Source organism: Thamnophis elegans, chromosome 17 (genome assembly GCF_009769535.1).
Source record: "Thamnophis elegans isolate rThaEle1 chromosome 17, rThaEle1.pri, whole genome shotgun sequence".
NCBI classification, from domain to species: domain Eukaryota; kingdom Metazoa; phylum Chordata; class Lepidosauria; order Squamata; family Colubridae; genus Thamnophis; species Thamnophis elegans.
This window is the reverse complement of record NC_045557.1, coordinates 11,276,894-11,303,122: the sequence shown is the minus strand read 5'-3', so window position 1 is coordinate 11,303,122 and position 26,229 is coordinate 11,276,894. Positions and strand designations below refer to the sequence as shown.

The window sequence follows — 26,229 nt, the reverse complement described above, 5'->3', positions numbered from 1 at the left end:
TCGTCGCAGAAGGATACCATGGTCGATGGTATCGAAAGCCGCCGAGAGGTCAAGGAGAACCAGGATGGAGGCATGGCCTCCATCCCTGGCTCTCCAGAGGTCATCGGTCAATGCGACCAAAGCGGTTTCTGTGCTGTAACCAGGCCTGAAGCCGGACTGGAATGGGTCAAGGTAACTAGTTTCCTCCAAGGTCCGCTGAATCTGGGAGGCCACCACCTTCTCAACAACCTTCCCCACAAAGGGGAGGTTGGAGACTGGACGATAATTGTTGAGAACGGCTGGATCCAAGGATGGTTTCTTCAGGAGGGGTCTCACCACCGCCGCTTTAAGTGCGGAGGGGAAGAGTCCCTCCCGAAGAGAGGCGGTAACAACCGCCTGGATCCAGCCCCGTGTCACCTCTCTGCTGTTGACAACCAGCCAGGAGGGGCACGGGTCCAGTACACAAGTGGAGGCACTCACAGCTCTCATGGCCTTGTCCACATCCCCAGGGGCAACATCCTGAAACTCAACCCAGCGATGGTCTGCCAGATTATCCTCCTGTGCCTCGGCTGGATCTGCAAAGTCGGAGTCCAAATCCGATCGAAACCGAGCAACTTTGTCCGCTAAGAACTGGACATAGTCCTCAGCCCTACCCTGCAAGGGGTCCCCTGTATCCCTCCTATTTAGGAGGGAGCGGGTTATCCTAAACAGGGCGGCTGGGCGCGACTCAGCGGACGCAATCAAGGTGGCGATGTACGATCTTTTTGTTGTCCTAAGTGCCCTGATATACTCCTTGGTGCAAGATGTTGATTCTGCTATCCATGGAATGCTTAATGCTGTTGATTCTTATGTCAAGTCTGGTTGCTCAATAAACTTCTGTTGGTTCAGCTATCCGTGGATTGGATTATTTCTTTCATCTTCAGCCTCGGGACCTTAATGCTACACCCCATGCCCTGTTTTGGCCTCCAGAGTGCTGCAGGAGGCCATTCTTGACTCAGAAGGTTATAAAATGGAGGAAAAGTAAAATATTTTTACCTTTCAGGCTTGCAGGATTCTGCTGTTCTAGCCTAAGTCAATAATTTATAGTGTCTAGTCTTCCTATGGAGTCAGTTTCTTGATCTGGACTCTGATTGGGTGATCAAGTAGATCAAGTAAGTATTTAAAAAAATCACAGAAAAGTATGCGTCACTATAAGTGTATAAAGCCATGTGTGCAGAGGTGCGGTCCCATGTCACACCCACTATAACCACGCCCACCCATGACCACGCCCGCCTTGGCCATGCCTCCACATACCCCGGATGTCAGCCTCTGTTTTGCTGCTTGCTTTTCGGCTGCCATTGAAACGGGGAGGGAGGGCATGGTATTTGGGTGAGGGAAGTAGTCTGTACAGGAGGACTGTTAATTGGGTGTTGTTCTCACCATTGTCTGCGCATGTGGAAAGGAGGGGAGATTCCCGTCAAGGCCAACTGTCCAGCATACCAACCTGATGATGATTTTTGAAGATGTCTCCCACCTGACAGTTGTGGTGATATGCAATTGGACTATGGACTGGGGTTACCAAGGGATGGGGAATGGGTCATGTATTGATATCTAATGCTTTTGCGCGCTTTTGCTCAGATCCAGCTTTGCTTAGCTTCTATTCACTTATAATCAGTAAAAGTACTCTTAATTCTGCAAAATGGAGTTGAGTGGTTTCTTTCTTGGTTACTAAGTGAAGCAGAAATTGACACCGGTGCTCCAAGGTCAAACACAACCCTGATGTTCTAGTCCAACCCCGTTTGAGTACGGCTGTCTACGACAACGGCTGACTAATCTCTTCAAAACCTCCAATGATGGAGCACCCCAGCTCTCGGACACAAGTTATTCCATTTGTTAATTGTTTGCAGTCAGGAAATTTCTCTAGGTTGGATCTATCTCTGAGGAATTTCCACCCATTGCTTCTTGTCCCCTCTGGCGCTTTGGAGAATAAGTTTATGAAGGATTCCTATAATATAATTTTATTAAACTTAGCGCACAAAATACGATGACGATGAAAATACTATAATCAAGGAGAAAAACCCTTGTAACTTCAGACTCCTTTCAGAACAGTAGAATGAACATTATAATAATGCTTTGCTGTAGCCCCAACCTTTTAACTTTACATAGCAATAGCAGTTAGACTTATATACCGCTTCATAGGGCTTTCAGCCCTCTCTAAGCGGTTCACAGAGTCAGCATATTGCCCCCAACAACAATCCAGGTCCTCATTTTACCCACCTCGGAAGGATGGAAGGCTGAGTCAACCTTGAGCCGGTGAGATTAGAACCGCTGAACTGCAGATAACAGTCAGCTGAAGTGGCCTGCAGTACTGCACCCTAACCACTGCGCCACTCAGCTCATGACCTTTCTCTAACAAAAAAATAATACACCTGCAGTAAATCCCCCAAATCAATGTTTCATTTTTTTTCCTATCACAAGCACAAAGTCCAGAAGCGGTTTCCAGAGAGAAAAACGATGTTAGACGTCGTCTTCTCTTCGATTAAGGCATTTAATTTGGCCATCTCTGCTAAGCTGCTAGTTTTCCCAACTATTCTTCCATTGTAGAAACAGTTTAGGAAGGATTCCGAGAAATTGGAAGAGGCTCAGAAAAAGTCACGGGGAATGAGCAGGGAAATGGAAATGAGGAGAACCCAATTTATACAGAAGACAGAATCATAGGGCTGGAAGGGACCTCTGAGGTCTTCTAGTCCACCCCTCTGCTCAAGCCAAGAGGCTTCTCAGACAAACAGCTGTCCAGATTATTTTTGAAAACTTCCAGCAATGGAGCATCCACAATCCCAGGAGGTAAATTGTTCCATCCATAATTGTTATTGTTAATTAATTGTCAGGAAATTTCTCCTTACTTCTAGGTTGGATCTGCCTTTGACCAGCTTCCACTTCTTGTCCTGCCCTCTGGTGCCCTAGAGAATAAATCAACACCCCTCTTCTTTGTGATAACCCCCTCAAATACTGGAAGGCAGCCATCATGTCTCCCCTAATTCTCACCTTCGATTGAGGGACGTATTGAATTTCATGAACAATATTGAAGGGGATAGGGAATGTGCCAGCCCACCTTCCGTTTCTAAAGGCAGAAGAAGGTCCAGACTTGGGTTCGTTCCTTCCAAGAACAAAGGATGCCTTCAAGTGGTAGGAAGGCACCCAGGTGAAGGTCAGAAAGGACTTCTAAATAAGCTGACCGAGGCTCCAATGGTGCAGAGCAGAGATGGGCTTCTTTCCAAGGAGTTGAGGAGCTGACGTTGGCCAGTTTTCTCAACTAGGTTGCTTTCACTGGTTTGGACAGGCAGGGTGAGAGTACATGGACTCAGGGCTCCTCCCAATTAAACAGTCGGACAAGGGTGGAAATGAGCCCAGCAGCGGTTCAGAAAGAAGACTGGGACATTTCTTGGCTTGAGGCTCTTCCCAGCTTCACCCCCAGTACCAGGACCTGGCGACATCCAGCTCCTTCTTCTGAAACGGGGTAGCCGCCTTGGGATTCCGCACAGCAAACATGTTCTCCGTGTCCAGCAGAAACATGCTGTACAGGTTGAAGAGCAACATGGCGACCAGGGGGAGGAAGGTCAGGCCGAATCCAAAGCCTCGGAACGAACGGCCCATGGCGTATGCCAGCCAGTAGAGAAGCCTGGAAGGGCGAGAAAGAAAAATGGTCAAAAAAAGTCAAAATAGCAGCCACGATGGTGAATGTCAACTCATAAAGCATTTGCATATCTGTTATCAAGTTGCCAAGGTGAGGAAAGGGGGGAAGAGCATTCCATGCATACCTTCGGCTAGAGTCGGATTTCAGATTATTACAGCAGGCTTGTGAGGTGTGCACCTCGTTGGAGAATGTGATTTATGACACAGACTGAGGGGAGGGAAAAACGGGCAAAGTTCAGCCATAATTTAAATGAGCTCAGATCTGACTGCAGTGGGTTATTGCCGAAATGGTGTTCCTAATAAATGACAGGATTTCTTTTGAAACTTGGCTCGAGGCTCATGAATTAATTAGGGCATCCAAGCATCACATCCATGATCGCATGCTAAAAAGGCACCGCGTGCTCATCAGGGATGCACCCAGGAAAAGAATCTGCCAAGTGAGCATACATGTGCCGGGAAATGAACTTCTGGCTTCCTGAGCGCGCATGCCCACTTGTCAGCTTCTCTACTGAGGGGCCTCCCCAGTGAGCATGTCCACCTCCTCTATATACCATTTTGGACAGATGGCTATCCAGTCTTGTCTTAAAAGCCTCTATGAATGAAGCATCCACAACATCTTATATTTATGCTTGTTAATTGGGTTATGGTGTTGTTGTTGTTTTTTGTTGTTGTTAATCTATGTTACATTTTTGCAAGATTTCCCCACTCTGGAGCTCAAGACAGCTGAGGCTTGCAACGACCACCCTGCAAGGTAGGCTGGGTTAGATTCTCCCAGTGCACGAGACGAGGCAGTTGTCAGTTTGGGGCAGTGGTGGGTTTCAAAAATTGTTCGAACATACTCTGTGGGTGTGGCCTCCTTTGTGGGAGTGGCTTGCTGCCCATGTGACCGGATGGGAGTGGCTTGCTGCCCATGTGACCAGATATGACGACACTTGTCAGAACCACCTTAAATGACCTCACACACAGCACTGGCATGCATAAGAATATGATGTAAACTTGTTTTTTAAAAGGCATCTTTGGTTTGCATTAAAACAACTTCAACACACGCAATGTTCTGATTGCACCACAAACGCAGTAGTCATCCTTACCTTTCACAGAGGCACTGAGTTTTATAAATACGAGCATGATAGTGTAGAATAATCATATCCAAGGACCAGTGGTGGGTTTCAAATTTTTTTGGAACCTCTTCTGTAGGTGTGGCCTCCTTTCCGGGTCCACTGGTGGAACCTCTTCTAACCGGTTCGGTAGATTTGATGAACCGGTTCTATCGAATAGGTGCGAACTGGTAGGAACCCACCTCTGGTTTGGGGTTTCTATAAGTGTCGTCACTTATAAAGCCCTTCATGGTATTGGACCTGGGTACTTGAGAGACCGCCTGCTGCCAATTACCTCCCAAAGACCCATCAGATCCCACAGACTAGGCCTCCTCCGAATTCCATCTGCCGGCCAATGCCGATTGGCGACCATTCAGAGGAGGGCCTTCTCTGTGGCTGCACCGGCCCTCTGGAACGACCTCCCCGTGGAGATCCGGACCCTCACCACCCTTCAGGCTTTCCGCAAAGCCGTTAAAACCTGGCTGTTCCGACAGGCCTGGGGCTGATGAGTTCCCAGCCCCACTTGAATTTGTGTGGCTGTTGGTTGCTTTTAAATTGTATTTTGTTTGTTTGCCTTTTGTTTTTGTCTGTATTATCCCTTTCCCCTTTGGTTTGTTAGCCGCCCTGAGTCCCTTCGGGAATAGGGCGGCATACAAGTGCAATAAACCTTATAACCTTAACCTTCTATCTTGAGGAAATCCAGCTCTTGTCTTAATGAGCGAAAGCAGCCTCCTGGAAACTCAGAAGGACCCAATGACTTTTTAACACACATTAAAACTCTTAATTGCCTGTGATCTGCTGTATCTCTTTTCTAAATCTCTAAATCCACGCACCCCTCCCTCAGATCTGCCCAGCAGTTGCATCACACTAACTTCAATGTAAAATCCCAGTGGAGATTTCCCAGCTGGCTGGGAAATTCTGGGAATTGAAGTCCACCCCTCTGCCAGTTGCCAAAATTGGGAAACACTGGTCCAGCCACTACATGTATCTGATGAATGGTGTTGCAACTCACAAAGGAATACGCCCAATTGTAAAATCTCCATTTAGAAAAAAATGCCACCAGACTCCAATCGGATTCTTTTTGCCAACAGAAACGGCTGCAGTTCTCCTTTCAGGGCACCAAAATATATTAAAAGGCTTTTTAATCAGTGGTGAAATTCAAAATGTTTTACTACTGGTTCTGTGGGGTGGGGGAAGGATACTGCAAAATCCCCATTTCCTCCCGATCAGCTGGGACTCAGGAAGCAGAGAATAGATGGGGGGGGGGGTGTCCAGCCAGAGGTGGTATTTGCCCGTTCTCCAAACTACTCAAAATTTCCGCTATCAGTTCTCCAGAACCTGCTGAATTTCATCCCTGCTTATAATATACCTGGGTTTCCCCAAAAATAAGACTGCTCATTTAAGGTGGCAGGCGAAACCAAAGTAGGCCTCAAGCCTGAACCAAACTAGGGTTTCATGATATTAAGCTTTAACTGTTCACATAGAAATTGCAAGGTTTGCTTTTAGGACATAGTGCGTGAGACACGGGTTAGAAGGAAGTCTGCACATGAAATATGCTGAAGTAAAACATCTATTTTAGCCCATCTGCTGGCTTGGCTGTTTGGTAGACACATATTGTTAGTTCCCCAAAATACAAGCTATGCATGTCTGTTAGCTGACCCATGTATTATGACATCCTGTAGACATACTTTCTGTAACTCAAGGGCAACTCTTGAGGGGTGTTTCCAAAACTAACAGATGGCTTTAGCTGAAAGTGATAAACTATATAAGGAAGTTCCTGAACTTCACTCAGTGTTCAGGCCATTTATTCATTGCTATGAACCTGCGCAAATAAACTGTTCCTTCTCTGAAGAGCTGGCTTGTATGTCCTGTCATTTTCAACAACACATTGGCCAACTAACTTGGCTGTTTTTCGCACTCCGGAGCCTCCGGAGAGCAAAAAACAACCCAATGAGCAAACCAGAAGTTCAGGAATAGACTACCAGTTTGTGCATTGGGCCATTTTTCACGCTCCAGAGGCTTCAGGGAAGCTTTCTGAAGCCTCCGGAGTGCGAAAAATGGCCCTATGGGTCATAGGGCCATTCCAGAACTTCCGGTTTGCCCATAGGGGTGTTTTTTGCCCTCCGGAGGCCCTTGGGGGGGGCTGTTTTCTTCCTCCCCAGGCTCCTAGAAAGCCTCTGGAGCCTGGGGATGGCAGAAAATGGGTTCATTGTGCGGCAAAAGCGAGGGGGCACATGCAGAACATTATGGGTGTGAGCACGCCTATGCATGACCCCCCTGCGCTCCCCCCGCTTTTGGCCTGCGATGGGAAAAAGGTTATCCATTATTGACTTAGGCCATCCACGCCCCAATGCCCTGCCTCACAGCCCCAACACACCACTCAGTCGCCTCTGCGAGCAAGCAGAAGTGGGCCAGCGGCCACGTGGGCTCCTGCTGCACGTGGCTGCTGGTGCTGCTGCCACGAGGCAGGTGTCAGGGCATGGATGGCCTGGCTACAGGGACCGTGCATGTGGAGCAGCTCCACCACCCTCCATCACCTCGCGGCACTGCAAGCAACATGACAAAACGGGTGGGAGGCTGTCTGCAGGTTTTAAGTAGGGCTTATTTTGGGGGTAGGGCTTATAGTAAGTAGCATGCGTAAAAACATGCTAGGGCAACCTTAAACACTCAAAGAGCCAGAAAGATCCAAACCGGAAGCCCCCCCGACCAGAAGTCTGGTTCCCCCACCATAGAGTCTCCTTAGCAGCACTGTTCCCTCTAAGGTGCGCGGCTGCGTGGCCGCGCACGTGGCAAGAAATCCCCGCGCAGCAGTTTCTCACTGCCGCGCACAGATTTCTATCAAAGCAAACGTGGGGAAGTCCTTTGCAGGCGGCTAGAACTGGCCGCCCGCAAAGAACTTCCCCAGACTGGGAGAGATATTAAAAAAAAACGGCGGTCCTTCTAGCTCGCTTTGTTGCTTCGTTTGCTGCAGCCCTGGGGAGCCATGGAGAGGGCGAGTCAGAGGCAGCCCAGCATCTGGCGTCCCCCCCCCTCCTCGGCGGCACTGAGATGGCTCTCCTGGACGCCCGACCTGCCAGTATCTCCCCCCCCCCCGCTTTCCGCCTTCCGGAAGCCCATCGCTTCGGGCGCTTCAGGCTCTTTTCTTTCCTCCCTTCCCTTGCCCTGCTTTCTGCTCGAACAGAATATCTGCTGCTGCCTCCTCCTCCCCCAACAGCACTGCCGGATTTGCTGCCCAACGCTGCGGCTGAGGTGAAGCCGCCAAAGTTCCCGCCAGCACCCCTGCTTAGGTGAGGTGTTCCGAGCGGAAGGGGAGGCAGGCACCGCCGCCGCTGCCATGGGCGGGGGTGCCAGCGGGAGCTTTGGCGACTTCACCTCAGCTGCAGCGCCGGGCAGCAAATGTGGTGGTGCTGTTGGAGGAGGAGGAGGAGGCGGCAGGAGTTATTCTGGGGGCGGGCTCGTCACAGCATTGATAAGTCCATAGATCAGTCATTTTTAGATGCAGGACATTTTCATACAGTAATGTAGAAAAAGCAATGCTGTCTGCCAAAATGCTGTCACTTAATGAATATGTATAAACATATCAGTGAAAAGTGTGTGAATGAAAGGCAGTAAAAATAGGAGATGTTTGCTGAAAGCGATGCAAACAGAAATGCCTTCTTGTTAAATTCTTCGAATACAAATTTTAAAGATTGTCTTAAATTTCTTGCTGGTTTACAGGCATTATTTTTTTTCTTCCAAAAATTAAGTTAGCCTCAAGGAATTTCATTCCCAAGAAAATGAACACAGAAATGAATGTAAAAAGAAACTATTAAAAAAAACCCTGTTCATTAATTATATAAAGCACTATTTTACTTACACTATTTTCTCCAACTACCATTCACCCTTCGAAGTTCCTATGTTTCCCTCTCTCTCTCTCTGTGTGTGTGTGTGTGTGTGTGTGTGTGTGTGTTTAAAATGCAGGAATAAAAATGCTCCTAACACACCACAACTTTAAAGGCTATTTTTTGTTTCAAATGCCAGACTTTCTGAGCCAACATTTTGGTTGCTAAGCAGGAGCGTTGTTAAGCGATACTGATATTATGTAACACTTTTAATTAAGCGGATCCCTTGAATAAACATAACTTTGAGTTTCAAATAATACTGATTTTGTTGTTGTCTTAGGTGACATCTGTGAAAAAAATTCAGGTGCTCAGGCATGAAAATGTGCCGTTCAAACACTATACTTTTCTGCTCACACTGAAAAAAAATTAGAGGGAACATTGCTTAGCAGTGCATCCTTTTTCCTTTTGCCAACAGGAAGTCCGGTTCCCCTGCCATAGAGTCTCCTCCTAGCAGTGCATTATTTTTCCTCTACTTGTCCTAACCAAAAGCCCTATCAACTGTGGAGCCGACCGGCGACAGGAATAGCAATAGCAGTAGCAATAGCAGTTAGACTTATATACCGCTTCATAGGGCTTTCAGCCCTCTCTAAGCGGTTTACAGAGTCAGCATATTGCCCCCAACAATCTGGGTCCTCATTTCACCCACCTCGGAAGGATGGAGCAGAGAGATGAAAGAGCCACATGCGGCTCCAGACCCGCAGTTTGCTGACCCCTGTGCTAGGGCTTATTTTCATGACAGGTCTTATGTTCGGGAAAACGATATTAAAAGTCAATTGTACTGTCAACAGAATGGAAGTTTCCCAAGAATTGTTTTTTCCATCTTAAAACAAAAAACCAGGAGCCTGTTGACAGATTCATCTCACTAACACATTTCAATAACATTTGTCTGTCAAAATTGGCCCCTTGAACACTCTTGTTATTCATCCATTATTTAACCTTGTTTTTCAACCCTAGCCCCTTGAAGAGGGCTGGACTTCAACTCCCAGAATTCCCAGCCAGCATGCTTTGTAAACGTGGACCTCGTTCGAACAGCTTAGGCCGGCTAGGGTGGGGGTCAGCAACCTGCGGCTCTGGAGCTTCATGTGGCTCTTCCATGCCTCTGCTGCAGCTCCCTGTCGCTCAAAATATGTGCCAGAACCTCCAATGTGCGACACCTGCCGGCATGCAATTTATTGAGCTTTTACACCCCTATTAGGTTTTGTGGCTCCCGTTTTTTTCTTTTGTGTGGAAAATGGGTCCAAATGGCTCTTTTAGTGTTTTAAGTTTGCCGACCCCTGGGCTAGGGAATTCTGGGAGTTGAAGTCCAGCCCTCTTCAAGGAGCCATGGTTGAAAAACAAGGTTAAATGATGGAAGAAGGACAAGAGTTGGAAGGGACCTTGGAGGTCTTCTAGTCCAATCCTGTGAAGGTCACACAGCCAGCTGAGAGTTCAAACTCAAACTTTAATGCTCCAGATTTTTCCCCAAATGCTCCCACCCTCTTGACAAGTCCCAGGGCAAAACGCGCACGCACGCACACATACCCGGCAGCCTCTGGCTGCACCCAGTCCAGCAAAGTAAGGAACAAGGTGCACGGTCACAGTCAGGAAGTCAGGAAGAAGCAAGCAGTCCTCAAACTCCAAATGTCTCCACAGGCACACCAAACTCTACCAATTCCACATTTGTTCCCGACAAACGCCCCTCCCCGTAGTGTCTCCTTAAATCTCACTCACCAAGTGTGCCTTGTGAGGAGGGGCGGGGCATTCTCCTCCCGAGTAGCCTGCTCAGTCTGCAATGTTCTCACCTTCTCTCCAGTCTCCGTGCTCGGGGATCAGGAGGGGGTGGTCCTTGCTCATTGCCTGAGCTCCGTCGCTCCTCATGTCCACTGCTTGCCCTCTCTCGGCCATCCTGCCCCAGTTCCTCCCTGCCTACAAGCTGTCCTAATCCTGAGGAGCCCTGGGCTACCTCGGCCTGCTCCTCCCCACATTCCTACGAAGCCACCCCGTCGATCTCCATCAGCTCCAGCTCCGTCTTGTCCTCTTCAGGCTCCGACGGGGACATGACAAACCCGCCACTCAAGCAGGAGACCCTATACCAGACAAATGGATCCCACCCAGAGGAAGGGTCCAGAAGTGACAGGAGAGGTAATCTGCCTGTTTCTTACCGTGAGATGGCAAAAAGGCCCGTCAGCAGCGGGATCAGCTTGAGCCCTTCCTGGGACAGGTAGGTGGAAAGGACAGCGATGTTGAAGAAGTAAAGAATGAAGAGGTCAACTGACTGGGAGACGAAATGCCGATGGATCTCCACCTCCCGGCTCAGCTCCTCAAAAGGCTGCAGGGAGGAGGCACAAAGGCGGGACACCCCGTAAACCATCATCCCTGCAGGGGAAGAGGGACAGGAGGAAGGGGTCAAGAAAGGCTGGCTCGGTTGTGGTCTGCCAGCGGCCTGCAGAGCTGGCAGCAGATTCAGACAGTGAGGAGGTTGGGGAGGAACCTGGGCCAGTCCTGGTGTCTGGGGAAGGCTCTGAGGAGGGCTCTGTGTCGGAGGCAGAGAGGGGGCCAGAGCCGTCCGACAGTTATCAGCTGCCTTCAGAGTCAGACATCAGCAAGGCAGAGGAACGGGGGAGCCTGTTCCCAGTGTGTGCATGCGCAGAGCTGCCAGAAGGCAAGAACAGTTAAGACAAAAGGAGTGACTCGGGAGTAAGGCTTGGAGATGATTGGTTCCTCCCGTAGGCATAAAGGAGGAACAAAGGCACACGAGACTTTGCAGGAAACAACTTTGTTCGTTCTGGTTGGTTTAAGTTCTGAAGCTTCATTTTGACTCTGCTCCGTGTGGCCTTGGAAAGCTAATTGCCAGTTAGGTCTCTGGCAGCGTTTCAAGGGAAATAAAGGTGGGTGCTTATCAGCCTTATCCTGAAAGACTTTGGCAGACTTCTGTCGGACTCTTTGCAAACTATTTGTGGCTCATTACGGGCTATGAATGAACATAATTCACAGCAGTTGAAATAAAAAAGGGATTTGGGGACTAAACATGGGTGTTGTATACTGCCAGGAAGCCTAGGTCAGAACAGACTGAAGAGGGACCTTATTGAATCACAAGAGCTGGAAGGGACCTTGGAGGTCTTCTAGTCCAACCTCCTGCTCAAGCAGGAGACCCTATACGATTTCAAGCAAGTGGCTATTCAGTCTCTTCTTAAAAACTTCCAGTAATGGAGCACCCACAACTTCTGGTGGCAAGCTGTTCCACTGGTTAATTGTTCTCCCTGTTAGGAAGTTTCTCCTTAGTTCCAGGCTGCTTCTCTCCTTGATTAGTTTCCATCCATTGCTTCTCCTGCCTTCAGATGTTTTATGAGTTGTACGCAATGAAATTTCATTTCCAATTAGGTACATTCAAAGTGTCAATACAGTCATTATTCTATTCTATTCTATTCCTATTCTATTCCTATTCTATCCTACCCTATTCCATATTTATTATTCTATGGAGCCAAGGTGGCGCAGTGGTTAAATGCAGCACTGCAAGCTACTGCTAGATCAGCAGGTCAGCGGTTCAAATCTCACCGGCTCAGGGTTGACTCAGCCTTCCATCCTTCCGAGGTGGGTAAAATGAGGACCCAGATTGTTGGGGGCAATATGCTGACTCTCTGTAAACCGCTTAGAGAGGCCTGAAAGGCCTATGAAGCGGTATATAAGTCTACTGCTATTGCTATTTCTAGTCCTCTTTCTATTCCTATTCTTATTTCTGCTCTGTTCTGTTCCATACCATACCGCATTCCATTCTTTTTTATTCCATTCTATTCTATCCTATTCTATCCTATTCTATTCTATTCTTATTCCTTATTCTATTCCTATTCCATTCCATTCTTTTTATCCTATCCTATCCCATATTTATTATTCTAATCCTATTCCTATTCATTCTATTCTATTCTATCCCATTCCATTCCATTGTATTCTTTTTATCCCATCCTATCCTATTCCATATTTATTATTCTATTACTATTCCTTATTCTATTCCATTCCATTTTCTATTCCATTCTATTCTTTGGAAAACAGTTTGACCTCTTCTTCCTTGTGGAAGCCCCTCAAACATACTTACTGTATTTTTGGGAATATAAGATGCACCTTTTTTCCTCAAAAAAAAAAAAAGGCTGAAAATATGGGTGCGTCTTATACACTGAATACAGCACTTTTTGCCTCCTGAAACCCCGCCCCTTCCCCAAAATGGCTGTGCTTGTAGAAGGCTTTCAGAGAGCTCCTGGGGGCTGTGGAGGGCAGAAATGAGTGAAATGGACTGTGTTTTGCCCCCCCACAGCCCCCAGCAGCACTCTGTAAGCCTCCATAAGGCTATGCATGCATTTTTTTAATGAAAAACAGGCCGTTTTTTGCTTGCTTTTGCCCCCCACCCCCCAGGAGCACTCTGCAAGCCCCCCAAGGCTATTCATGCCTTTAAAAAAAACAATGGGCCCGTTTTTGTGAAAAACAGGCCGTTTTGGGGAGGTTTGCAGAGTGCAAAAACCTTTTTTCCCCCTTTTGGAAAGCTCTTTAACTGGTTGATGAGAATTACATTGATCAAGTGCTGTGCCAGCAGAAACAAAGTCTTAAGTGCTGCAGATAGTCAGCGATTTCCTTCTCTAGCACATGGATAAATACACCTGGAAACATCTACCTATTGTTTCTCTCTCCCTATCTACCTACTGTATTTCTCTCTCTTTCTCTCCCTCTCTATCCCTCTATCTACCTACCTACTTTTTTTTAAAAAAATGCCTCTTCAAAAACTTGGTGCATCTTATACTCCAGTGGGTCTTATACTCTGAAAAATACGGTAGTTCCCTGAGCCATTCATCTTATGATTTAGCCTTCAGACTTCAAGCAGATCATTCTGCACCTGGGGTAGAGTTATGATGGGGCGGAGGCAGAGATGGATTGCTACCGATTCGGCCTGGAATAGGCAAGCGGGTAGTAGCGTCAGTGGGAGGCTCTGCCCACCCGTCCGGACCAGTGGTGGGTTCCGGATCCTGTTGCAACCGGTACAGGCCTGGCATTCCACCACATGAATGCGTGCAGCATCTATGCAGCGCACGCATGCATACTTAGTGCCCTCGATGCTCCAGCTGCTCGGCGGAGCGTCAAGCAGGCGCTGTATGCTACGTGCGCATGCGCCAACACCCGATCAGCTCAAATAGCGGTAAGGCGAGCGTGCGGGTGTACTGGAATGATACCTGGTGCTCCCAGCAGGCACCAGTACGCTCATACTGGGGCGTACTGGTCGTATCCCACCACTGGCCCGGACACTTCTGTGCATGCGTAGAAATGGTGCGTGAGTGAGCGCACCTGAACCAGTAGTAAAAAAATTGGCAACCCACCATTGGGCTGAGGGGCAATTCCCATCATCCTTAAAGAAGGCCTGACTTTATTTTTAGGGGGGGGGGGGTAGCAATCGACTTATCTCCAAGCAACTGAAGGCAGAACAAGAAGCAACGGATGGGAATTAATCCAGGAGAGAAGCAACCTGGAACTAAGAAATTTCCTAAGAGTGAGGACAATTAGCCAGTGGAACAGCTTGCCACCTGAAGTTGTGGGTGCTCCGATTCTGGGGAACGAACCGAGGGGACTCTGTGCCGACGATGAACGGCGGCTTCCCCTGCCTGGCACCTTCTCCATGGCAAGCAGACCCCACTCACCTAAAATGATGGGGAAAGTGGCAAATGCCCCGCAGCGCAGCGTGTACACCAGCCGGGCGCTCATGCTCTCCATGACGGGCACGTCGAAGGGCAGGAAGACGTAAGCGCTGTAGACCAAGCCCGGGAAGACGATCAGGGCCGTAGTCATGGAAGCCACGGCTTTGAGGTTGGCCGAGTTGCAGCAACCTTTTGTCCGGCAACAATGAGTCTGTGACGGCTCCCCAGCAGGATCGGGGAGGTCGTGCGAACAGGCCGAGTAGTCTCGGGCGAGGAAGGTCTGCTGTTCAGGGTCGGCCTTCTCCTCCTGGTACGGTGCCCTATCCTGCAGTGGCACGTCCAGCTGCCATGGCTGCTTCTTGTGGCTCCTGGGGCGGCGTTCGATGCAGAGCGGGTCGATGGGGACGAAGGCGTGGGCCGCCACGGCAGACATGCCACTGCACTCCTCGTCCTCCAGAGGCTTCAGGAAAGCCTGATGGTCCATGGCTGCCTTCATGCTCCCTTCAGGGCTCGGCCGGGTGTCCGTCTCCAAAACCCCGGGCATCTCACCCACTGTGTCATGTTGGGCTCGGTCCCAGGGTAAAGTTGCCTCGGTATCCTCTGAACTCGGCTCCTGGGTGTGAGTTTGGGTGAGCTGGGCAGCAGGGGACGTGTCCTTCCCCAGGGGCACCATGGCCACGTCTTCCGAAGGCGCAACGGCCGACATCTTCAAACTGTTTCAGAAAAAGTTTGTTCCGTATCTGCCGAGCTTTTTTCCCTCACCCCTGCTAAATCTTTGCAGTCTCCATTCCTTCTTCCCCAGCACAGGAGGACAATCAGGGGAAAGGGACCATGGAAATCTCGCGATGTGCTGTGGGCGGTTCTTGCCCTGTAAAAGGGATGGAAAAATAGAAATAAATTGGTTTGGAGACAGCCAAGGGATACCGGGGATGGCTCCAAGGCTTCCCCGCTGAACAAAATTCGGCAAGAAGCAGCAAAAAGGAAATCTTTTGTCGCTCGTCAATCTTGAAAGGGGAATTACCCATTTTAAGAATTTTAAAACCATTTTGAAACAAAGATGTGGAGACTCTGGAAAGAGGGCAGAGAAGAGCAACAGAGATGATTAGGAGCTGGAGGCTAAAACATACTACAAAGAACAATGGCAGGAATTGGGTATATCTAATCTAGTGAAAAGAAGGACCAGGGGGTGACATGAGAGCAGTCTTCCAATATTTGGGGTGGGGGTGGGGGCTGCCACAAAGAAGAAGGGTGGGGGTGGTTAACTTGCTCTCCAAAGCCCCTGAAGGCAGAAACAATGGATGGAAACCAATCAAGGAGAAAAGCAACCTAGAACTCAGGAGGAATTTACTGTTGACAAGAACAATTAGTCATTGGGACAGCTTCCCTCCAGCAGTTGTGGGTTCTCCATCACTGGCTGCTTTTAAGAAGAGATTAGACAACATTTGTCCAGGATAGCATAAGGCTTCCTGATTGAACGGGACTTGAAGACCTCTACAGCCCCTCCCAACTCTATGATTGTATGAGACAGATAAGATGATAGAGGGAGGGAGGGAGGGAGGGAGGGAGGGAGACAGACAGACAGACAGACAGACAGATAGATAGATAGATAGATAGATAGATAGATAATGGATGGATAGATAGATGATGGATGCATGGATGGAGATGGATGGATGGATGGATGGATGGATAGATAGAGATAGAGATAGAGATAGAGATAGATGGAGGTAGGTAGGTAGGTAGGTAGGTAGGTAGGTAGGTAGATAGATAGATAGATAGATAGATAGATAGATAGATAGATAGATAGATAGATAGATAATGGATGGATGAATGGATGGATAGATAGATAGATGATGGATGCATGGATGGAGATGGATGGATGGATGGATAGAGATAGAGATAGAGATAGATGGAGGTAGGTAGGTAGGTAGGTAGGTAGGTAGGTAGGTAGATAGATAGATAGATAGATAGATAGATAGATAGATAGATAGATAGATAGATAGATAGATAGATAATGGATGGATGAATGGATGGATAGATAGATAGATGATGGATGCATGGATGGAAATGGATGGATGGATGGATGGATGGATGGATGGATGGATAGAGATAGACGTAGGTAGGTAGGTAGGTAGGTAGGTAGGTAGGTAGATAGAGAGATAGATAGATAGATAGATAGATAGATAGATAGATAGATAGATAGATAGATAGATAGATAGATAATGGATGGATGGATAGATAGATGATGGATGGATAGATAGATGATGGATGCATGGATGGAGATAGAGATAGATGGATGGGTAGATGATGGATAGATAGATTGTGATGGAGTCTTCAGAATCCAAAATCAGATGGGGCAGGACTAAACCGTCTGGGCATTTTCACCAAGGCTGGGCTAACTTGCCACCTGACAAATGTGAAATCAGAACCTAGTTCGACCAGAAAATGATGGTCCTGGATCACTGCGAAACTGGTTTGCTGAGCTGAGATGTGGTTTATTTAAAGGATGGTTTATTGTTTTCATTATTATTATTATACAATTGTATCACAGCGGCCAGTTGTTTTGCCGGATTTGGCATTGGTTACTAGTCGGGCCCCACCCAGGGGCCTAGGACATTGTATTTTCGTAATATGCGTGCAGATCCAAGCAGTGCGGCTTTTTGCATTTGACTGATGGTGATTTTGTCAATTTTTAACTGTTTTAAATGTAATTCCAGTGCTTTTGGAATAGCACCCAGTGTGCCAATTACCACTGGAATTACCACTGCTGGTTTGTTGTTGTTGTTGTTGTTGTTATTATTATTATTATTATTAATGAGAGTACTTCAAAGCACAATTTTGAGCGAATGGTTTGCAGCACACTGAGAGCCAGCCTCCACGTACGTGACCATGTTGGCACCAAAATGTAGTAATACGAAGATGATGGCGTGTGGGTACAGATGCCATCACCCAAAGATGCCATCGGGAGAGGGGACAAATAATCTCACCAAAATGCAAATAATCCTCAGTTGAGAACCACAATCAGGGCCAGAATTTACCCTGCTAAGCAATGTGGTTTTTAAGGGAATCGTCTCCAATTTTGTAACCTTTCTCCCCCCCCCCCCCCCCCCAGGCACGGTTGTTAAGTAAATCTCTCCAGTTGTCAAGCGAATAGTGTCCTTAAATGAAAATGGCTTCACCTATTGATTTTCGTTTCTTGGAAGCCAGTCAGGTGGTTGGAGAGGACGACCACGTGAGCCAGAATGTGTAAGTGAATTTTCAATGTCATTTGTGACTAAACAAAAAACTTGTATGTCGAGGATCACCTGTAAAGCTGCATAAACCTCTAAGGTCCTACTGTAGATACAGATTGGCAGACTTGGAAGGGACCTTATGGGTCATCTAGTCCAACCCCCCTGCCCAAGCAGGAGACCCTACATCCTTTCTGACAGAAGGCAATCCAGTCTCTTCTTGAAAGCCTCCAGTGATGAAGCTCCCACAACCTCCGAAGGCAAATTCTGTTCCATGGGTTCATTGTTCTCCCTGTCAGAAAATTTCTCCTTTATTTCTAGGTTGAATCTCTCCTTGGTCAGTTTCCATCCATTGTTCCTTCTCTGGCCTTGGAGAATAGCTTGACCCCTTCCTCTCTGGGGCATCCCCTCAAATATTGAAAGATGCTCTCCTGTCTCCCCTGGTCCTTCTCTTCCCTAGACTAGCCAGGCCCAGTTCCTGCAACCGTTCATTGGATGTTTGAGCCTCCGGTCCCCTAATCATCCTGGTTGCTCTTCTCTGCACCCTTTCCAGAGTCTCAACCTCTTTTTTATAGTGTGGAGACCTAGTGTGGAGTGTGGAGATTCTAGGGTGTGTTTGGGATTGCGTAATTTCTTAATTAGGTGTTAGTTCCTTGGCCACTTTACGACGTGAAGACTTCAACTCCCAGAAATCCCTAGCCAGTCAACATGAGAGGAGAAGGAGTGGAGTGGAGTGGAGTGGAGTGGAGTGGAGTGGAGTGGAGTGGAGTAGAGTAGAGTAGAGTAGAGTAGAGTAGAGTAGAGTAGAGTAGAGTAGAGTAGAGTAGAGTAGGAATGTCAACCCTGAAGCTGACCTGGCTGAAGTCATCTTGGAGCTTCAGTGTTGCTGAGCGAGGGATAGGGAGGGTGGGATTAGAGATAGCTGAGACTTTGGAGTCAAAACAAAATACTTTCTCTCGAGAACCAAGGACGTTCTCACACCTGGCCAAAGGAAGGAGGAGTGATGTCACCAGACCTGAGGATGCGGCATTGATTGGACCATGTGACTGGTGGCTTGGATTAGAGAGGGGAAACTTTTGCTTTTAATTGGGTGAAGACCAAGGGGTTCCTTAGAGTTGGTTTTCACCAGGTATGTGCCCATTTGATATTTCCAACAAAGCTGTTCTTTGAGGAATTCATCTGCCTTGCAGTTTTGCTTGCAATGGATTTATTACTTGGAACCCCGACAAGGAATAAAACAGAAGAAAAGAGAAGAGTTGGAAGGGACCTTGGAGGTCTTCTAGTCCAACCCTCTGCTCAGGCAGGAAATCCTATACCAGTGATGGCAAAACTTTTTTGGCTGCCGTGCCAAAAGTGGGGGGAGCACAGGGGGGTCGTGCGCCGGCGTACCACACTCATAATGCTATGTGCATGACCCCCACCAGCGCGCGCATGCACACAATCAGCAACCTTTCCCCCCATTTTTGCCGCATTTTGTTCGCCTTCCCCAGGCTCCAGAGGCTTTCTAGGAGCCTGGGGAGGGCGAAAACAGCCTCCCCCGCCACCACAGATGCCCTCCAGAGGCCTCAGGAGCTTCCCTGAAGCCTCCGGAAGGCGAAAAACGAACCTACTGGGAACCCGGAAGTTCAGGAATGTTGACTTCTGGTTTGTCCGTAGGGCCGTTTTTTGCCCTCCGGACCTTCAGGGAAGCCTCCTGAAGGCCTCTGAAGGCTCCAGAGGTTGAAAATCGGCCCTTACCATTCCCGAACCTCCGGGTTTCCCCGTAGGGCCAATTGTCGACCTCCGGAGCCTTCAGGAGGCTTCTCACCATTGAATTTCATTTTGTTAGGCAGCGCCCCATTTTCAAGTCTGTCAAGATCCTTCTGGTCTTCTTCGGGTGTTGGCTAGAAGTCCAATCGTCTTAAAATGACTGAGGTTGAAAAACACTCAAGTATAAATTACAGTGTATTGTTATTGGGCCTCATGTTAGGTTAGCTGCTTGTTAATTTAATAACCAGTTGCGTTAATTCCTTGGCAACAACATAAAAGTAGTTTGTCATAGTTGACCATGGAGGTTCTCCGTCACCCAGATCCTGGTTGTCCCAAAGGTGCTTTTTTTTTTCTCAAGAGGCAACTGGACTTTCTGTTTTTTTCTTTGAAGACATTTCGCTACCCATCCAAGACGCTTCTTCAGCTCTGATTGGATGGTGGGGAATGGAAGGATTTATATTCCTTGCAGACAGCTGGTCATTTGCATCCTTTTAGAGGGTCGTTGAGGCACTTGGAGATTTATTTGTGTCTTCTTTAAGGACCTTTCGCTTCTTATCAAAGAAGCTTCTTCAGCTCTGGCTGGATGGTGGTGAAGGGAAGGATTGATCCTCCTTGCAGAAAGCTGGTCATTTGCATCCTTTTTAGAGGGTCGTTGAGGCCACTTGGAGATTTATTTGTGTCTTCTTTAAAGATGTTTTGCTTCTCATCCAAGAAGCTTCTTCAGCTCTGACTGGATGGTGGGGAAGGGAAGGATTTACACTCCTTGCAGACAGCTGGTCATTTGCATCCTTTTAGAGCAGTGGTCCCCAACCTTTTTATCGCCGCGGACCAGTCAGACGAGCCTCCCTCGGCCTTCCGGACCGGCGGGTGGGAAGGCGGCCATCCTGGGCGCGCGTTCCGCAGGGCGGGTGGGGGGCTTCCTTCACGCCAAGGCTGACAGCCCGCGAGGCCGCCCCGCCTCCTCCTCCTCGGCCGCCGGGGGAAGGGAGGGGGAACCGACCCCGCGATCCGCTCGCTCGGGCAGCCCTTTTTCCTCGCTGCAGTTCGGCAGGGGAAAAAGATGGCCCTGTGTCCTACTTCGGGCGGGCTGGCGCGGCGGAGGCCGGCTGCTTCCGAGGGGGTGGGCCTCCGCGCCGCGCTCCATGAAGGGAAGAGGGGGAGAAGGCGGGCTGCGGCCGAAGGGCCCCCGAGAGCCCCGCCGGCCTGACACAAAAAGCGCTGCGGCGGAGGGGAGGGGCGGGAGGCAGGTGACACTCCAGGAGGGGGGGCAGAGCTGCGCCGCGAGTCTTACGTAAAGCCCCCCCTCCCCGCCTCGGCGGAGGAAAACATCTCCCACCTGGGTGGGGCTGCGCGCGAAGCGCCTCTTGGAACGGCGAAGCTCCCCAAGTTCCCCCGAAACGGCCACGCTGCGCCCCTCCCCCCCGCAACCTTAGTTTCTCCTTGGGAGGAAAATGCAGCGCCGCCGCCCCCTCCTGCCCCCCCTCGTCATTCCACGGGGCAGGCGGGCCGGGCGAGTCCGCGGACAAAGTTTCGCCTCCCAGGCAGCCTCCGCCAGCAGCATCCCAAGTTCGGGCCGAGGCCGCCGCCGCCGCCGCCCCCTCCCTCCCGGGGCGAGCAGAGCAAGAGGGCAGGGGGGAGATCGGGCCTCCCCTCGCCCCCCCAGCCCCGCACATCTGGGGCGGCGGGGGGGGGGCAGAGAAAGGGCGCGTTCATGAGGACTACAAAGTTGCAAATATGGCCCCCGGCCGCTGCAGCGATCATGGCCCCTGGCCGCTGCGCGGCCCGGTGCCAGGTACTCCACGGCCCGGCACTGGTCCGCGGACCGGGGGTTGGGGACCACTGTTTTAGAGGGTTGTTGAGGCCACTTGGAGGCTTATCTGTGTCTTCAGGGTCCCCTGAGTGATGCAAATGGCTCCTGTAGTCTGCAATTTTTCCCCCTCTGGAAATCCATTCCTATTCCCACACCATTCCAAGGGTGTCCATCCCAAATTTCATAGCTAAACGTCTGTAGAGATTCTCGGTCATCCAGGTCCTGGTTGTCCCAAAGGGGCTTTTTCAGGAGGAAACTGGACTTTCTGGTTTTTATTTCGAAGATGTTTCACTTCTCCTCCAAGAAGCTTCTTCAGTTCTGAATGGATGGTGGGGAAGGGAAGGATTTATATTCCTTGCAGACAGCTGGTCCTTTGCATCCTTTTAGAGGGTCGTTGAGGCCACTTGGAGGTTTGTCTGTGTTCTCAGATAAATGGCTCCTTCTACACCCCACTTGCACCACTCAGGTGACCCTGAGGACACAGAAAAACCTCCACGTGGCCTCAACGACCCTCTAAAAGAAGGGTGTCGAACTCGATTTCATTGAGGGCCGCATCAGGGTTGCATTTGACTTCAGGGGGAGATGTGTCTGGGATGGGCGTGGCCAGCATGACGTCATTCATGTTGGAATGCGCCTATGATGCGCCCTGCCAGTGAAAATGGGCTCTCAAGCTCCGTTTTCTGCAGCGATGGCATCGTGCAACGCTCTGCCAGCAAAAACAGAACTCGGGAAGACCGCGCATGACCCTCCGTTTTCACAAGCAGAGGCACTGCGAGCCGGTCCTTCACTGTTACCAGGGCAGCCACGGGCCAGATTTAAGCACCCTGTGGGCCAGATCCGCCCCCCCCGGCCTTGAGTTTGACGCCCCTGCTCTAAAAGGATGCAAATGACCAGCTGCCTGCAAGGAGTATAAATCCTTCTATTCCCCACCAACCAGTCAGAACTGAAGAAGCTCCTTGAAGCGAAATGTCTTCAAAGGAAAACAAGAAAGTCCAGTTGCCCTCTAAAAGATCACCTCAGCAGGTGGCCTCAACGATCCTCTAAAACAGTGGTAGCCAACCTTTTTCTACCTACCGCCCACTAATGGATCTTTCTTGATGGAAAAATTTCCTTACTGCCCACCAGTTTTTGCCCAAGTGCGGAATATTTTTTAGAAAGGAGGGTGTTTTTTAAAAAAAAAGAAATGTACGTACATTTATCTTTTTATATTTAGAGTCACAACCCCTGGTAAGCCCCAATTATGGGAGGAAGCTAACTGCTTCCATCATCTGTCAATCGGCTCGTCACAAGAGTCCATCACGACAGAAACCCAATATTTTTACTGTTGCCTTTGTTATATATGTGTTTTTTTTTGTGCTGATAAATAAATAAAGGGAGACTAGTATAGATCTATATCAAGCTATTTAGCTCTCATCAGCTAGCCATACCCTTAGGTATTTTCACAGGCTCGATTCCCAGTAAGGGTATGGCTAGCTGATGAGAGCTAAATAGCTTGAAATAGATCTATACTAGTCTCCCTTTATTTATTTATCAGCACAAATAAAAAACACATTTATCTTTTTATTTCTACTTTATGCAGGCTTATAATGTTTTTAACTTTATAAAGTTTAATTAGAAAACAACAAAGTAAATTGAAATTAGCTTTACTAGTGATTAATGAGATCGTTGAGGCTGATGCTACGAGGCTAAATATTTGATATCTGGTTCGATTTTCATAAGGAACAAACGAAGGTCTCCTCTTTCGGTGATATTCAGACGGTTTCTCTGTTTGTTCACAATATGATTAACAGCTCTAAAGCCTGATTCTACAAGATATGTGGTAGCTTCTGCCTGTCCCTGCTATCAGTTTCCACTCCTCCCCTTCCTCTTCCCACGGGTTTGCTTGTTTGCGTGCACGCGCACTTTGGTTTATTGATTTGTGCACTCGCGCCTGCCCACTCGCCCAAAAGGAGGTTTTAACCTCCAAAGTCCCTACCGCCCACCTGGAATCCCGAAACGCCCACTAGTGGGTGGTAGGGACCAGGTTGACGACCCATGCTCTAAAAGGATGCAAATGACCAGCTGTCTGCAAGGAGGATCAATCCTTCCCCACCATCCAGTCAGAGCTGAAGAAGCTTCTTGGATGAGAAGGGAAATGTCTTCAAAGAAAAACAAGAAAGTCCAGTTGCCTCCTGAAAAAAGCCCCTTTGGGATAACCGGGACCTGGATGACGGAGAATCTCTACAGGCTTTTAGCTACACAATTTGGGATGGACGCCCTTGGAATGTTGTGGGAGTAGGAATGGATTTCCAGAGGGAAAATTGCAGACTACAGGAACCATGTGCACCCCTCAGGTGACCCTGAGGACACAGATAAGCCTCCAAGTGGCCTCAATGACCCTCTAAAAGGATGCAAATGACCAGCTCTCTGCAAGGAGGATCAATCCTTCCCTTCACCACCATCCAGTCAGAGCTGAAGAAGCTTCTTGGAGGAGAAGCGAAATGTATTTAAAGAAGACACAAATAAGCCTCCAAGTGGCCTCAACGGCCCTCTAAAAGGATGCAAATGACCAGCTGTCTGCAAGGAGGATCAATCCTTCCCTTCACCACCATCCAGTCAGAACTGAAGAAGCTTCTTGGATGAGAAGCGAAATGTCTTCAAAAGAAAAACCAGGAAGTCCAGTTGCCTCTTTGGTTTCTCATAGGTTTCTTCTGGCATGTTTTTTTTCCAACTTCCACATCCAAATAACAGCCAGTTTTTGGCCCTTATCTTCGTTTTGATATCCAACAGAATTTGCCTCCTGCTCTAAAACCAGGAAGGACCTAACCGCTCCTTTGTCAAACCTAGTAAAAACATTTTATCAGATAGACCAAGTTTTATAAGCCTCATTCATCACTCATTACTTCCTCAAATGTGATTTTCTGCTACTGTTGGCTAACCCACCACTCCTCCTACAACTAACCGGAGGTAGAATTGGGTTACAAAGTTTTCCGTAAATTAGGATTTACTTCATTAGAAGTGTGGATGTGTTACTTTAAGTTGCTAGACTTCATCATTCTGGATCTGATTGTATTTATACACAAAGACACAGAAATGTGAAGGTTTACTAGCTAACATGTTGTAACCTAGCCACTGTGTCTTAAACGTAGATTAGTCGGCTCCTGAGCCAACATGACTGGAGGAGGAATTCTGGGAGTTGAAGTCCACAAGTCTTAAAGCTGTCAAGTTTGAACACCTCTGGGGTTTTTTTTCTAAAGAGTTAGGGGTGCGAGGGTCTTGTAACTTGACAGCTTTAAGACTTGCACACTTCAATGTCAGAGTTTCTGAGCCAACATTTTGTTTGCTAAGCAAGAGCGTTGTTAAGTGAGTTTCACCACATTTTACAAGTTGGCCATGCCCACCCAGTCACATGACTGCCAAGCCACTCCCATAAAGCAGGACACACGTACAGAAGAGGTTCTAAAAATTTTTGAAACTCACCACTGAGATATAGATAGGTATGTATGTATGTATGTATTTATGTAGAGATAGATAGATAGATAGATAGACAGACAGATAGATGATAGATAGATAGAAAGAAAGATATAGATAGATATAGTTAGATAGAAAGAAAGAAAGCTAGATAGATATAGACACACACGCACACAACACACACACAAAAATCCTATATATATATATATATATATATATATATATATATATATATATATATATATATATATATATATATATATATATATATATAAACCGAACAGAGAAAAACACAAAAAGTGAAGTTGTGTACAAAATGCAGTGAACCCAACTGACTGTGTTTGAAGAAAGTAACTATAAAACTACATACCAGTGTAGTATTTCAGTCCCCCTCTTCATCAGGTATGTGGGAGGGGGGAGGGAGTGAAGATACAGATAATCTTGACTTACCACAATTGATTACAACATTTATGTTGCTAAGCGAAAAGTTTTGCCCTGTTTTACAACTTTTCTTGCTATGTTTAAGTGAATCACTGCAGGTGTTAAGTTAGTCCCACGGTTGTTAAGTGAATCAGGCTTCCCCACTGACTTGGCTTGTCAGAAGGTCGCAAAAGTGGATCGCGCGACCCAGGGAGACACTGCGGCCGTCATAAATATGAGTCAGTGGCCAAGCGGCCAAATTTGGACCACAAGATCGCGAAGTGTGGGGAAAAAAACCTTCCTGTGACTTTTTTTCAGTAGCGAGGCAACTTTGAATCATCACTAAATAGACTGTCGTAAGTCGAGGACTACCTGTGTTTCAATAGCGATTACACATTTGGCTACCGGATCAACAAACTTTTCTGGATTTGCACAACACTTTGAACAATTCGCGCGAAAACGACGGGAATCAACGGTGTCACAACAGAGGCCAAAAAATCCAAGCAGGGAGCAGGCAGAAACCCAACCGGTTGAGCCCCAGGAAGGATCCGGCTGTATTTAGGAGTAAAGAAGAGACGGAAAGTGCGAGAGAAGCCAGGTTAAAGTTGTGGGTTTTAAAAAAAAGAACCTACCAGGGAGACGGAGAGAAGAAATCCTGGGTCCTTTACGTGGTCCTCCTCTCCCACGCCTGGCACACTCGCTTGCTCACCCTGTGCGGGGAGAGGGGAGGGCAGGGGGAGTAAAGCAGAGCGGCTGTAGATGCCAGGAACTCCCCATCCGGGCGGCCCTTCCGCAAGTTTGTCAAGTGCGCAACTTGGATTTTCCAGCTTTCTGTCCTTTGGACTCCCAAACCTGTTTGACCAGCCCAGGTGGAGGCCCTGGAAAGAGCTGCGGAGGCCAGTGGGCTGAACCCGCCCTGCCCGGTTTCTGAGTTGGGAAATACACACACACATCCACACTCGCAGAGACACATACACACACACACACACACACACACAGATACACACAGACACACAGGGAGGGGACACAGAGAGAGACACACACAGAGAAAGACAGATACACACACGCACACACACACACACACAAAGATACACACAGACACACAGGGAGGGGACACAGAGAGACACACACAGAAAGAAAGACAGATACACACACACACACACACACAAAGAACCACACATACACAGACACACAGGGAGGGGACAGACACACACACACATACAAACACACAGAAAAAGAGAGACGGAGAGAGAGATGTACACACACACACACACAAAGGGAGACACACATGCACAC

The 26,229-nt window shown here is 48.3% G+C and overlaps 1 protein-coding gene across 1 annotated transcript; it reads right to left on the bottom strand.

Annotated features, from left to right (window-relative positions):
* Positions 1 to 2,922: 2,922 nt before the first annotated feature.
* On the bottom strand, positions 2,923 to 25,935 carry TMEM79 (transmembrane protein 79). The gene is made up of 4 exons (XM_032234133.1): positions 25,566 to 25,935; positions 14,281 to 15,145; positions 10,768 to 10,981; positions 2,923 to 3,637 (listed from the first exon to the last, which is right to left on the bottom strand). Exons 2-4 carry the CDS (start codon positions 14,981 to 14,983, stop codon positions 3,424 to 3,426), a joined length of 1,131 nt encoding a protein of 376 aa, XP_032090024.1. The 5' UTR covers positions 14,984 to 15,145; positions 25,566 to 25,935; the 3' UTR covers positions 2,923 to 3,423.
* Between the last annotated feature and the right edge of the window lie 294 nt (positions 25,936 to 26,229).

Bases quoted from the DNA above. Each gene is read 5' to 3' on its own strand.
- TMEM79 (XM_032234133.1), bottom strand. From the start codon at position 14,983: ATGTCGGCCGTTGCGCCTTCGGAAGACGTGGCCATGGTGCCCCTGGGG. The intron at 10,982-14,280 runs GTGAGTGGGGTC...CTTCCCCTGCAG, and splicing joins CACTTTCCCCATCATTTTAG to GGATGATGGTTTACGGGGTG. The intron at 3,638-10,767 runs GTAAGAAACAGG...TCGCCCTTCCAG, and splicing joins GGCCTTTTTGCCATCTCACG to GCTTCTCTACTGGCTGGCAT.